We start from the raw sequence: 15,705 nt of genomic DNA, 5'->3' as shown, positions 1-15,705 counted from the left end.
AAAGCTCCGGCTAGTTGAGATAAAAATGGACCCGAATGCCGAAGCAGAATGATTATTATCAGAATGAGCCGCGCGGCGCTCAGAGATGACATCATCCAGGTCAGAGGTCAGCAGGTCAACCTACAGACCCCGGATGTTGATAACAGCTAACCCCGGACTCAGAGGGGAATAGCACTAGCCTATCAGAACTAAATATTGGTGAAATGAAGGAGTTTCTCTGCAGATAATGTGTTATTTAGAGCAGCGGTCCCCAACCTTTTTATCCCCACGGACCAGTCACCGGTGGAAAATTTTCCCACGGACCGGGGGGGGGGGGGGGGGGGGCGGCAGCGTACGTTCTCCTATTTACATTAGCCTACTGTATAAGCAGGACTGTCACATAGGCAGATGGTCACATAGTTTTCTCTTACGTTTACGTTCTTTGTTACAACTCAACATAATATAGGATCACAATAATACTGTCAGTCATCTGGGGGTGATGCTCCGTCTGTCATCTCGTTTTGCTGCTGGCGCTGCAGAAAACTCCGTTTCACAAACACTAAGCACTTTGTGTTGCATTTCCATGTATGAAAGGTGCTCTATAAAGATTGATTGATCGATTGATTGACATAGTAGGCTAATATGTTTGTAATGGAAGCAGGTTTTCAGTGCTTTTGTGGCGATCTCAGGATATTCTGCTTAAATCCAGAACGCAGGGAGATCAGTTTTCTGTGAAGTGATGAATCGGCAGAGAGCTGCCGGGTCCCGCACATATTACACAATGTGGAGCTGGAGCATGTGAATCACCTGTTGCATTGAACCCGTCATTTAAACAGGACTGGTGGTTTTTCTTTTAGAACAGCTTTCTTCTTGTTGGCAGGCGTCGGGTCTTCTGTTCTGTCGTCTCATTATTGAGTTTTTCTCGGCCCGGCGACGTGTGTTGTTCACTCTTTTATGTTTGTGGACCTGCCTGTCAATTGCTCAGCGCTGGAACGATGCACAAACGGAAGTGGCAACAATTTCAAAATAAAACCACCGGAAGTGTAAAATAGACGAAACAAACGATTTTTTTTTTTTTTTTCTGCGGCCCGGTACCAAATGATCCACGGACCGGTACCGGTCCGCGGCCCGGTGGTTGGGGACCACTGATTTGGAGGCTGCATTCTGCTGCCCTGTAGACTCCATTATACGGATATACGCGCCTCTCGGATGGAGCTCATTTCATCACAACCACTTGGAATGACACCAAAGTTATCTGGGGGAGGAAATGATCGGAGTTTAGGATAGAAATAAGGTCCAGATTGTAAAAAACGGAAATTATCCTTTAAACACATGATGCGTTCAGGTGCAGTTTAGCTGTAGCTCTGAGTGTTGTTGTCATTTATTTAGCCGTGAGGATTCAGTGCTGAAGAACAAACGGCGGTGGCGTGGCGGCGGCTCCCTGAGACGAGCAGGAAGTTGAGTTTCATTATCTCACCACAGCAGAGCAATTAAATCCTTCCTGTTTATCAGCTGGAGCCAAACGAGGCTGAGGTGTCAGACAGGTCGCTTTAATTACTGACGACAATTAAATCTACAGAGAGTGAACGTAGACAAGCGAACGCCACGTCGCCCTCGACTCTGGAGACGACAACGCCACAGACTCGTCTCGGCGTCTCAGGAAGTTAATTGGACGTCTCACCTGTCTGAGTCCAGACTCGTCTCAGCGTCGTGTTACCGAGGCTCCTGGTGTTTGAGATTATTGATCCTTTATCAATCGAACACGGAGACTTTGAACGCTACTGAATAATATATAACAATAATCAGGGCCGTTGTCTAGGGGAGAAAGGTGATGATAACTCTAGGGGCCCAGCGCCCAGTGGGGCCCATAAAAAACCCCAGTGGTCTGATTTATTCTGTGTAAGACCCTGACTAATACTCATAGTACACTGTAAAAACTCAACATCTTTCCAAGAATATTTGTCTTATTTCTTGTCCAAATGTCTCATTTCTAGTCAAAACTAATCTCTTTACACTTAAAATAAGACTCATCACCTAAAAATTAACTTGTTTTTAGATCATTTTCACTTGTTTCAAACAAATTTTCACTTGAAATAAGTAGAAAAATCTGCCAGTGAAAGCAAGTTTTTTGTGCTTGTAATAAGAAAGAAAAACTTGCTCCACTATCAGATTTTTTTCTACTTATTCCAAATGAAAATCTGCTTGAAAGAAGTAAAAAGTGTCTAAAAACAAGCTGCTTTTAATATGATGAGTCTTATTTTAAGTATAATGAGATTTGTTTTGACTAGAAATTACATTTTGACTAGAAATAAGACAAATATTCTTGGTAAGATACTTGAGTTTTTGCAGTGTAATGCTGCATTAGCATCAAAACAAAGTAGGCTAAATAAAAAATGATAATACATACGTAGTCTAAGAAAAAAAACTGGAAAAGTTAGGGGGAGGGGCCCACTTTAGTATTCTTTAAGGGGGCCCAGAATTCCTAGCAACGGCCCTGATAATAATAACCTCATGTCTGTCAGACACAGTTCACCTGATGATGACCACACACCAAAATAGAAAATAGTACAACGTCAGTTTCAACAAACAATGAAACAACTATTTTACTGTCTGTTTTATTTATTTGATTGCTTTTAATTGTTTTATGTCTCTATGATCAGCACTTAGTTTTCAACTACGGTTGTTTTAAAGTGCTACTGTATATAAATAAAGTTGAGGTAGCCTACAGCTGTAACTAAAGTACAGTTTGGAGCCGGTTCAAGGTAGATTGATTCAAACAGGTCAAAAGAACATTTAACAGCAGCGTAATAAACTAGATTAAATAAAAGCATGAATAATAATTTCCACGGTTGTATTGTTTTATGACATTTGTCTGCCGTACTTTCCCGGTGTCCCAGCTCTCGTCTCTGCACTGCAACACAAACGCGCTCCATAACCCGTAATGTTTTGTTCATGACGGTTCAGACTACACAAACACACACGGCGTAACATCGTATATGTTACATAACGTTATCCACCGCTCCATTCATTGATTTTTCGCCGGCTTTTAAACAAATGCACATGGAGGAGAGGAGCGGAACCAGTTCCCTACTGTCTTTCTGTGTGAATATCTCATGTTACAACATGAAAACCTGCAGCTTATATTCAAGTGCGGCCTAGATATGTATTTTATTTTAACATTTAGCTGGTGCGGCTTATACAGGTGCTCTATAGTCCGTACTTTTTTTATTTAAACTTCTGATCTTTATGTTTTCTCTTTCTCTTATTTCTGAAGGCGTATGTTTGTTCAGATTTATGTTTTTCTTCTTGTTGGCATTTGTTTGTGTGACCTTTATCTAATTGCATATCCTGGTTCATTGGTCAGTGACATATGGACAGAGTTGAATATTGAATTATTGTCCAGTGTTTTGTTGTTGTCTCCTGACATGAGGGGTTCAAACATCTGGACGGTAGTTTAACACAACAATACTAAAGCTTTAATTCTCTACCGCACTCAGGTTTTTGTTCTTGTTTGTTGTTTTTAAAGGGTCATTGTGTAGGAATTCCTCCCATCTAGCGTTGTGGTTGTAGATCACAAGCAACTCAATCGTATTTTTTTCATGCTGCATTCACATGAAATTGGGCAGACGGCAGACGGACGACAGCCGCTGCACGTAGCGGCATAAACAAGCCTCTATGTAAACAAGTGGTCCGTCAGCACGAGGCAAAACAATACACGTGACAATACGTTGTCATGGCGATAAAATCTGCCAGTGAAAGCAATTTTTTTGTGTTTGTAATAAGAAAGAAAAACTTGCTCCACTATCAGATTTTTCTACTTATTACAAGTGAAAATCTGCTTGAAAGAAGTAAAAAGTGTCTAAAAACAAGCTGCTTTTAATGTGATGAGTCTTATTTAAGTAGAATGAGATTAGTTTTGACTAGAAATAAGACAAGTATTCTTAAGATTTAGAGTTTTTGCAGTGCACATCGTTGAACTACACTCTACTACTACTCTACTCTGCTGTAACTATAGTCACTGGTAGTTAAAGGGACATTGTGTAGGAATTCCTCCCATCTAGTGTTGTGGTTGTATTTCACAAGCAACTCAATGGTATTTTTTCATGCTGCATTCACGTGAAATTGGGCAGACGGCAGACGTGACAATACGTATGTTGTCATGGCGATGTGGTATTGTTTTACCGTCTGTGTCTGTACTTCTGTGACTAAAATGACATCTGGTTTGTTAGCGACGGCCGTCTGCCCGACTGCAGGTGAATGCAGCATCAGTGTAACGCTCCGTTCCTCCTCACTGCGTTACCGCGGTGACTCTTCACAGACGCCACCTCCACCTGAGCCGAGTTTCCGTGGTTACCTACCGTCACGCTGCCACTGAACGTAAAAACATGGAGACACCACATGGCAGCAGCACCGAGCTGATGGATGGATGGATGGTTGGATGAATAAATGATGGATGGATGAATAAATGGATGGATGGTTGGTTGGATGGATGACTGATGGATTGATGGATGGATGGATGGATGAATAAATGATGGATGGATGAATAAATGGATGGATGGTTGGTTGGATGGATGGATGGATGGTTGGATGAATAAATGATGGATGGATGAATAAATGGATGGATGGTTGGTTGGATGGATGACTGATGGATGGATGGATGGATGGATGGATGAATAAATGGATGGATGGTTGGTTGGATGGATGGATGGATGGTTGGATGAATAAATGATGGATGGATGAATAAATGGATGGATGGTTGGTTGGATGGATGGATGGATGGTTGGATGAATAAATGGATGGATGATTGGATGAATAAATGATGGTTGGATGAATAAATGGATGGTTAAATAATTGGATGGATGGATGGATGGATGTAGATATGAATGATACCGAAACACTTCAGTTTGTTGATGGGGGGGATTACTGATTAATGAAAAACAGACTTTTGAACCAAATAATCCATTTTCATGAAGAGATAACAGGAGAAGTTACGCAATGTCCCTTTAAGTGTTTATTTTTGGTTGTTGTTCGGTTGTACCTCTGCTAAAGGGTTGTATGTCACACAAATCAGATTCTTTATCAGTCTAACTGTATTACGTCACATTCACATTGTGCTATGTACAGCTGATTTTCAACATAAACCTATAGATGTCCTCTCCTCTCTCTGGTTTTATGTTGAAAATCCTGACAGGAAGTCGTGACTCTCAGTCTGCCGTGTCGTGTGACTGAAACTGACCGTAGCTTAGTGACGACAGCACCCGTCACTATGGTAACGGCAACGAGGACGAGGACGACGACATCATCAGAGTCCAGACACGCTGACAAACTGTGAGTCTCTCGTTCGCAGGTGAAGCAGATCATGGAGGAGGCAGTGACGAAGAAGTTTGTCCACGAGGACAGCAGCCACATCATAGCTCTGTGCAGTGAGTACACACACACTCACACACACACACCTACACACACACACACACACACACACACACACACACACACACACACACACACGCTCCTCAGCAGGTGACTCTCTGCTGCTTCTCTGTCAAGGACACTTGTTGACGTCACTGTTCTGCTGCATCAATGGAAAGTTAATAATCACAGTGGAGCTGATGGAAAAACTGTGTGTGTGTGTGTGTGTGTGTGTGTGTGTTTGTGTGTGTGTGTGTGTGTGTGTGTGTGTGTGTGTGTGTGTGAGAGTGTGTGTGTGTGTGTGTGTGTGTGTGTGTGTGTGTGTGTGTGGTGAGATCACACACTCGGCTGCGTCTCCTCCGGCCTCAGTCTGACCCCTGGTGATGTCACTGCTCATCATCGGCCTCTCTCTCTGCAGCTCTCCAGCCTCTGGGGGGGAGGGGGGGGGGGGTGAGGGGGGGTGAAGGGTCAGAGGTCACATGCTAATGATCAGTGATGATGTCATCAGTGAGTCACTCTACCTGCTAACGAAGGCCTCGTTAACTCCAGCGTCTCGTCGTCTGCAGTAGTTTCCTCCAGACATTCACACGTAGCAGGTAGCAGAGATGGGACCAAGTCACATGTGCAAGTCTCAAGTCATTTTTCTTTGGGTAAGTCAAGTCAAGTCACCTTATTATTGCAATTTCACCCGCAGAATCTAATCTAAATAAAGTGAAGACAATATATTAGAATAGAATAGAATAGAACATCTATTATGTCTTATGTCTTATCATGTCTTATAATGCATTAATGAGCCTCTTCATACCTGATCTGATCACAAAAGGTTAACTCCTACTACATCAATAGAATAGAATATAAAATCTATTAGCTATATTCTATCATGACAACACCATTCTCAGCCTGCACTCAAGTAGTTAGATATTAATTTGATATTTTATATTCAAAAGTCAAAGAATGTGTAACATTGAAACATTCCTGGATGCTATGAGTGACAGCCAAACAGCTGTGTAGTCACTGCAGATTCTGCAGCAGTGAGAACGTGAGGCTGAAGCAGAGGAGATTTTTTAATTTTTTAAAAAGGACACGTTAGCTTCTCGCTATGGTAACGCTGGTAACAGGTGACTGTTAGGTCTATTGGTTACTGTGCGTTTGTCCCGACTCTGAACAGCGGCGGTGACGCAGCGTTAATGAAGCAGCGTCAGGCCGCTCACCGTCACTGAAACTCCGGATGAAATCTCCGTTTAAAAACACTGAGCTGCGAGCGTGATAGCACGCCATGGATGTATTATATTATAGTCTAACAGATCCATGTAGCACGCCCGCTGCAGCGACCCTGACGGCCCCTTTGCTCCATATCAAACCCCCCTCTCACTCTCTCCCCCTCCCTCTCTCTCTCCAGCGGTCCTTTCAAAATAAGTGCATAAAAAGTCTGGGGGAAAAAAAACAAACACAGACTGAGCTGGTGCCGTGCCGGTGAAAAATTCAGCGGTGGCGGCTGGTCATTCAAGTCATTCAAGTCATCGTGTCTCAAGTCAAGTCAAGTCCCGAGTCTTTAACCTTCAAGTCCCAGTCAAGTCGCAAGTCTTTTATTTTTTGTCAAGTCAAGTCAAGTCGCATCAAAATAGCGACTCGAGTCGACTCGAGTCCCCATCTCTGGCAGTTAGCAGCGTTGGTAACGTAGCAGCGTGGTCGTCACGCCGCTGTTTTCTACATCAAATCGTTTTTTCAGAGAGTTGTTTTAGAGGGAAATTCATGCAAAACCACTGATGCGCGTTGCCTTCAGGGACAGTTTTTCATCATCAGTCTCTGTATTTCCCTCTACAACAACTCTGTGTGGTAACGTTGTGTTATTATCTCATAGTGTGGTGAATGTGCAGCTCACAACTTGTCCACCAGAGCGTTGTGGAGTTGTTGGATTGTGTATTTGATGAGTTTGATGAGGGAAACCAAAGAAATCCCATAATGAGCCTCCGTAGCGTAGCTCTGAGCAGCTCACGGCTCTGCTCCGCCGTTCTAAAAACAGCTTGCACCGACAATTAAAGGTAACGAACCTACTGCTATGACTATAAGGATTATGGACAATGGGCCAATTTGCCAAAATGTTGAACTATCCCTTAAAATGCAGCGTTTCCATGTGACTTAGTCGGTTTGTATCTGCTGAGGAGGGAGAGGTGAACCGTGGCCGTAGCTGGACAAGTTTCTAATTGAGTCCTCAGAGAACAATTAACTCTCTTCAGCCTGGTGTTTGGCTGCACGTTGTATAAGAACACTTCAACATGAGATGTAGCTGCTAACGCTGCTAACGCTGCTAACGCTGCTAACGCTGCTAACGCTGCTAACGCTGCTAACCTTGCTAACGCTGCTAACCCTGCTAACGCTGCTAACGCTGCTAACGCTGCTCAGCTTTTTAATAACGGCAGAAAAAAAACAAAAACAACATTGTTGATCGTCCTCCGATAGAGCGTTTGAGCCGTTTGTCTGCTTTCTGCTGCCGTATTCAAAGATGGAGATGCAACATGACAGCAGTGTTGGGCCCATTACTTTAAAAAAGTAATTAGTTATAGTTACTAGTTTCTTTCCCCAAAAAGCAACTGAGTTACTACATGGTAAAAGTAATTAATTGACTACTAATTAGTCTCTATGGCACCGCGACACAAACACACTCCGTAATCTTTTGTTTATGACAGTTACATCATCCACTGCTATTGACTTCTCGCCGGCTTTGTTGTAAATAAATGCACGTGGCCAGGAGGAGTGACCAGACTTAACGGGTGTATGTATTATTTTCTGATGGTACTTATTGCGCCAAGTAACGCTGAGTAACGGCACCAATAACGGTAACGGCGTCGTAACAGTAATTTACTTGATTACTCGTAACTGAAAAAAGAAGTGCCGTTAGTAACGCCGTTTATTTTAACCACCTATGTATTTGTAAACAACTTATACTCAGCTAGGAGAAAGCTTTCATTTGTGTGTGGGTGTGATTAGACTTTGGTAAATACGTATTTATGAAAGCGATATTTGATTTTTGCCAAGAAAAACCCAAATAAGCTACATACTGTCCCTTTAATTGTTGCTGTGCCTTTGTAATGTTTTGGATGCGTAGTTTGTCCCGGTCCGACATGTTGTCAGTTATTCTGGTCGACGAGACTGAGCTGGATCTGACTTTATGTTTAGTTCAAATGGCTCAAAACAGAAAAACGTCTTCGTCTTATTAACGCAGTGTCTTCACAGTGTGTGAGACGACACGGAGCGATCTGATTGGACGACAGCTGCTCCCTCAGAGCCGACAGGGAACCGACAGCGGTTAATTAGCGTCACATTAGCAGCCGTTATCTGAGCGGTTAGTGTCCGGTCGTCAGGGCGATGACGGTCCTGACGTGAAGCTGCCAGTGTGTCGTCATGGAAAAGGTTTGCGTTGCTTAGCGACAGACTGCAGCCCTGCACCGGTAGCTACAGCTGTGTTTGTGACGGTGAAGAAATGGTGTAATGATGCTGTCGTGTTAACACCGGTCGACCTGTGGTGTGTGTGTGTGTGTGTGTGTGTGTCTGTGTGTGTGTCTGTGTGCGTGTGTGTGTGTGTGTGTGTGTGTGTGTGTGTGTGTGTGTGTGTGTGTGTGTGTGTGTGTGTGTGTGCGTGGTCTGAGCAGGCTGTTGTGTAACTGTGTGTGTGTAGGAGTCCTAAACTTCTCCACAACATTTACACGGCTCACATAACTCACCTCATTAGCCCAGAGGAGGAGGAGTGTGATGTTCTCTTCAGTCTGAAGCTTTTACTGTGTTACAGGTTTAAGACACGATGTGAGGCGAAACTTTAACTTTTAACTGTTGCGTCTGTTGCATATTTGCATCGCGACGAATATGTGACAGAATATTTAGCATCAAACCATTCACACTGGTCTGATTTTGTGTCTTTTATTCGTCACGTCCCCGGTGTGTGAGAACCTGAATCATTCTAACAGCTAAAAGCCGTCCTCTTTCTGACAATTCCCTTAATAGCGTATTTTTTTCCCCAAAAGAGTATCAGTTAAAAACCTAGTGCAGATGACAGCTGAGCCTGTCAGAACGAACTGCACTATTCAAACAGAATTTAAATTATTTTATTATTTTTGTATTTTAGTTTTATTTGGAGTGCACATTAATTAACATTTCTGTAAAAGTGCCAGTGTTAGTCAGAGGCTAGTTTTCAACTGCACTCCTCTGGCAAGATGTTAAAAAGCCATTAAAATATAAAACAGGGACACAGGAGACATAAAAATCAGTGCAAGAATAGAACATATCCAAACAGAAACCAGCAGACAGTGACGCTAAATGAGAGACAATTAATATGATAAGAAAACTTGTTAAGCCCGGTGGTAGGGTGGCACCGGCGGCTCACTGTTGCCCAAGCGGGGGTTTTTTTTGTGACAGGGGCCTGACCCTGACCATTGACTGATGGCAGGACCCAATAGGTAACAAATTCATTAATGGAGCAGTAGCATTTAGCAGGAGTGATTTCATAAGGGCTTAAGATCAATGTTAAAAGTTGACTGGAAATGTGAAAATATTACCATTATCATGTCTTATTATAAGACATTTATGTAACATATTTAAACACCAGCTATAGCAGAGTCTCACAGATTGCACTAATGCTGTTCAATCAACCACAAAAATAAATAAATAATAAAAATACTATAAATAATATCAACTGTCTGCACTAAAAACTAAAAAACAACTGCCTGGTGTCTCCATTGTTAAAGTCTAGCGTTATTTCTCAGATATTTTTATTTTTTTCCTCAGAGATTTTTACAATCTGGAGTCACGTAAACGAGACATAACACGCGTTTTTTTTTCCGGTCAGTCGTCATGGAAACGAGACAGTCACGGATCTACCGATCTATCTACTGTTTGGACCAGAGTGAAAACAAACGTGTGTAAACGCGAGCTGAAAAATGAAACAATGGATCATTTTCACATCAGTGAAAGCCCCGCGGCTCACAGGAGCTCTGACGCTGCAGGCTCGGCTCACGTTAACGTGGACTCGGTTTGTTCCTCTCGGTCAGCTGGTGAAGCAGCGGTCTGATGCTGTCTATTGTCTGATGAGCATGATGTCTGTGACGTGGCCCGTTATGCGCGACGAAGTTGTGACGTTGTCAGGTGATGAAAAAGACACCTGATCACGTGTTTATGGAGCATAAAAACTGATTTAAATAAATAAATAAACGATGCTTAGCCTGGCGGGGGGGCAAGTAAGGCCTGGCGGGCAGCCAGGCTTATAATACACTGGGGGAAACCCTATGATACTAGTAAAAACAAAAACTACAAGTAGACAGTAATACACAAGAAAAAAACCCAGGATGTAATAGTGCAATTAAATAAAAGTGGGTGAGATGAACTGTCAGGGATGGATAGATGAGATGGAGGTGCAGCAATGCAAAGACCAGAGCAGAGTTTCTTGATAAAATGAGAACATTCGAAAGTGGAAACTGAAGTTCGAACATGTGGCTTCTGGAAATCGATGTTGTGCGTTGTTTACAAGATGTCAGCAGAGCTAGAAATCACAGCTCTGGTCTTATATTGTATCTAACAGCGTTTCCTCTATACATTTAGTTATCGTCGCCACTACTTCATAATGCGGTCGGAGCAGATGCACAATAACAATCTACCGGTTATCGTTACTTTGTAAACTTCCTCAAGTGTCTCGATCCGCTTGACGGTGCTCAGCTTGTCAATAAACAACGTCAACGAGGTCATTATAGCCCATAATAATAAGCTGGTATAGGTGTATGTAAATTACCTAAAAAAAAAGTTGAATATGAAGAAGCATTAGACATTTGAATCGCCGTCTACCAACTCCTCTGACGGAGCGTGGTCAGGTGGAGGTGGAGGTGGGCGGGGCTAGAGCACTGTAAAAGAGAGTAGCGACACGCATTGGTCAAGTGGAAACGCCCCCTGGTGGTGGATGTGGGTTTTGCAAATGCGCCCAAGAGCTGCATCTCTGCAGTGTTGGTGAATGAGTAAGTGTGGTATTTTCAATAATTTAAGGACATTTATAGATCACCCACGTTAATAGCATCATTGAGGATCCTTTACAGATAAATATTAACATATAGTGGCCATTAATTGTTGTGTCACGAATGCTTGCTGTTTTAAATGATAAAGATAAGTCCACTAAAGGGTCATACTGTAAGTTTGCGCGCTAAATTCAACTGTGTTAGTTAACTGTTTGCCACTTAAGCCTGTGTTTTCTTTAGTTTGTTTGTTTGGTCAAGCAAGTTATTGTGCTGCTGGCTTTTATTTTATTTCCATGCGAGGCTTTTTATGTTATTTATTTTGACAGCTGGTGGTTGCTTAGCAACGGTAAAGCGTTCGCTCGTCCCCTTCTGTGTTTGTCCGCTGTGTGACCTGTACGTACTGTAAACAGCTCCGTGTGTTTTTATTAATTATCTTTTTTTAATCAAAATTGGAGGAAAAACTTAACATAATACGTTTTGGGTTTGATTTTGTCACATTTTGTAATGGTTTTTCAGTGTTGTCATCTTTTTTTTCAATTTTTAAATAAATAAATTATAAGCATAACTTAATATGACCAAGGCACCTAAAAGCAAAAACACAGCAGTTTTCATCAATTTACAAGCAAGTTGGCAACACACATACATTGGAGTGAATGGGTTTCTTGGGCGGATTTGCAATACCCATATCCTGCCACTAGGGGGAGAATAAAGTGACCACGGGAGTCTGTGGTGGTGTCGCTACTCTCTTTTCCAGTGCTCTAGGCGGGGCTAAAGTTGTTTATCAACCAGGAAGTGAGTGGAGATGGAAACCTCCAGCTGAACCAGAGCAGAGGATTAAAACCGAGTTTAAAACGTCTGAGCCGGTGTAGCGATCAGGATGATGACAGAAATCATGGTTTAAAATAAATCTGAGTGATTGCGTCCAGAAAAAAAGGACGTGATGAGATTAAGAACGGAGGAGCGGAGCAGGAGAAAGGGATGGCCTGAAGCAGCTAATGGGCTCGTTAGAAACTCATGGTCCTGTAATGAGCTGTCAGCGGACGGACATCTGGGGCCGGCCGCGGCGCAGACGGATGAACGGACAGAAATAGAAAAAGGGAAAAATGGGAAAGAGAGAAGACGACAGTAATAAAGACGTGTTTCTAATTTAACCAGCGGGGATAATGACGGGCTAATGGAGCCGCCGTGTCGCCGTTCACATGCACCTAATGAGATACGGCCCGTCTGCGGAAATGTCAGAGATTTAAAAAAAAAAATCCTGTTAATCAGTGATGAGCTCAGTTCATCACTTCCACCGTCCTCTCTTCTGATTGGCTGACTGTTTTCTAAAGTGATCCAATAGAAACAGAGCAGATTTCAGAATAAAACACTCAGAGAAACTAAAAAATCCTGCAAAGTTGTTGTTGGATGGATGGTTGGTGTTGTCCAGGTGGTGAGGGGGCGGGGCTTAGTTGTGACATCACAAAGTGACAGGAAGTCCTGACGGCTGGTTTTAAGGCTCAGTTTCTGAATACAGGCTGTGTGCATTTCTCTGTGGACTGAGGCTTTGATACTTTCACAGTATTAATATAGAACCTAGAGCTGCTTTATAATCACACTACACATGGACATCTACCTTTATACTGTATGGAGCTTTAACACAAACATCTACCTTTATACTGTATGGAGCTTTAACACAAACATCTACCTTTATACTGTATGGAGCTTTAACACAAACATCTACCTTTATACTGTATGGAGCTTTAACACAAACATCTACCTTTATACTGTATGGAGCTTTAACACAAACATCTACCTTTATACTGTATGGAGCTTTAACACAAACATCTACCTTTATACTGTATGGAGCTTTAATACAAACATCTACCTTTATACTGTATGGAGCTTTAATACAAACATCTACCTTTATACTGTATGGAGCTTTAACACAAACATCTACCTTTATACTGTATGGAGCTTTAATACAAACATCTACCTTTATACTGTATGGAGCTTTAATACAAACATCTACCTTTATTCTGAAGGAGCTTTAACACAAACATCTACCTTTATACTGTATGGAGCTTTAATACAAACATCTACCTTTATACTGTATGGAGCTTTAACACAAACATCTACCTTTATACTGTATGGAGCTTTAACACAAACATCTACCTTTATACTGTATGGAGCTTTAATACAAACATCTACCTTTATACTGTATGGAGCTTTAACACAAACATCTACCTTTATACTGTATGGAGCTTTAACACAAACATCTACCTTTATACTGTATGGAGCTTTAACACAAACATCTACCTTTATACTGAAGGAGCTTTAACACAAACATCTACCTTTATTCTGAAGGAGCTTTAACACAAACATCTACCTTTATACTGTCTGGAGCTTTAATACAAACATCTACCTTTATACTGTATGGAGCTTTAACACAAACATCTACCTTTATACTGTATGGAGCTTTAACACAAACATCTACCTTTATACTGTATGGAGCTTTAACACAAACATCTACCTTTATACTGTATGGAGCTTTAACACAAACATCTACCTTTATACTGAAGGAGCTTTAACACAAACATCTACCTTTATTCTGAAGGAGCTTTAACACAAACATCTACCTTTATACTGTATGGAGCTTTAATACAAACATCTACCTTTATACTGTATGGAGCTTTAACACAAACATCTACCTTTATACTGTATGGAGCTTTAACACAAACATCTACCTTTATACTGTATGGAGCTTTAACACAAACATCTACCTTTATACTGTATGGAGCTTTAACACAAACATCTACCTTTATACTGTATGGAGCTTTAACACAAACATCTACCTTTATACTGTCTGGAGCTTTAACACAAACATCTACCTTTATACTGTATGGAGCTTTAACACAAACATCTACCTTTATACTGTATGGAGCTTTAACACAAACATCTACCTTTATACTGTATGGAGCTTTAACACAAACATCTACCTTTATACTGTATGGAGCTTTAACACAAACATCTACCTTTATACTGTATGGAGCTTTAACACAAACATCTACCTTTATACTGTATGGAGCTTTAACACAAACATCTACCTTTATACTGAAGGAGCTTTAACACAAACATCTACCTTTATTCTGAAGGAGCTTTAACACAAACATCTACCTTTATACTGTCTGGAGCTTTAATACAAACATCTACCTTTATACTGTATGGAGCTTTAACACAAACATCTACCTTTATACTGTATGGAGCTTTAACACAAACATCTACCTTTATACTGTATGGAGCTTTAACACAAACATCTACCTTTATACTGTATGGAGCTTTAACACAAACATCTACCTTTATACTGAAGGAGCTTTAACACAAACATCTACCTTTATTCTGAAGGAGCTTTAACACAAACATCTACCTTTATACTGTATGGAGCTTTAATACAAACATCTACCTTTATACTGTATGGAGCTTTAACACAAACATCTACCTTTATACTGTATGGAGCTTTAACACAAACATCTACCTTTATACTGTATGGAGCTTTAACACAAACATCTACCTTTATACTGTATGGAGCTTTAACACAAACATCTACCTTTATACTGTATGGAGCTTTAACACAAACATCTACCTTTATACTGTATGGAGCTTTAACACAAACATCTACCTTTATACTGTATGGAGCTTTAACACAAACATCTACCTTTATACTGTATGGAGCTTTAACACAAACATCTACCTTTATACTGTATGGAGCTTTAACACAAACATCTACCCTGAGGATTTTTCATTTGTTCAGTTTGTCGTTGAGTCCAGATGAACGGACCAATCAGCCGGTGGTTGTGTGGTTGGTGTCATCATGACATCATCACTGAGACTTTGAGGATGAACAGACGAACTCCTCTGAACCTCCTGAACCCCCCCCTCCCCCCTCCCCCCTCCCCTCCTCAGTGAGAGTGGCGGTGAGTCGGAGGTCACACGTTGACGAGGCTGTAGCGAAGCATCGGGTATTTCCGCTGATTAGATCCCGTCTCCGTGGCAACGCTGCCAAACTCACGGAGGCTTTAAACTATAAACTGAGACGGGAAGTCTAGAAGTTCAGACCCACGGACTCACTGAGGCTGATAATTACATTTCACTAAGCTCCGCCCCTCATCACTCCTCCTCCTCCTCCTGTTGCCATGCCAACCATCTGACCCCCTCCCCCCCTTGACCACCTCTAACCCCCCCCCCCCCCCCTCCTCTTCCTTCTTCTTTCCAACATCCTCCCATCCCACGCAGGAGCAGCAAAAGGCGTGAGAGCCAGAAACCTCCAGAGAAAACACACACACACACA

The 15,705-nt window shown here is 41.8% G+C and overlaps 2 protein-coding genes across 3 annotated transcripts in view; one reads left to right on the top strand and one right to left on the bottom strand.

The window, feature by feature from the left end:
• The window catches only part of LOC146975212 (protein NLRC3-like), a 347,620-nt gene that overhangs the window by 65,907 nt on the left and 266,008 nt on the right, over positions 1–15,705 (bottom strand). The window lies entirely within an intron of this gene.
• Positions 1–15,705, top strand: part of LOC146975225 (small G protein signaling modulator 2-like) — a 55,358-nt gene that overhangs the window by 5,727 nt on the left and 33,926 nt on the right. For both annotated transcript variants that reach the window (XM_085794717.1, XM_085794716.1), the window contains exon 2: positions 5,327–5,402. In XM_085794717.1, the coding sequence (XP_085650843.1) occupies positions 5,327–5,402 (76 nt within the window). The remainder of the gene's footprint in view (positions 1–5,326; positions 5,403–15,705) is intronic.

Source organism: Trachurus japonicus, chromosome 13 (assembly GCF_045865225.1).
Source record: "Trachurus japonicus isolate A0001 chromosome 13, Traja_1.0".
NCBI classification, from domain to species: Eukaryota; Metazoa; Chordata; class Actinopteri; order Carangiformes; family Carangidae; genus Trachurus; species Trachurus japonicus.
Note: the sequence above shows the minus strand (reverse complement) of the source record. Positions and strands in the feature narration are given on the sequence as shown.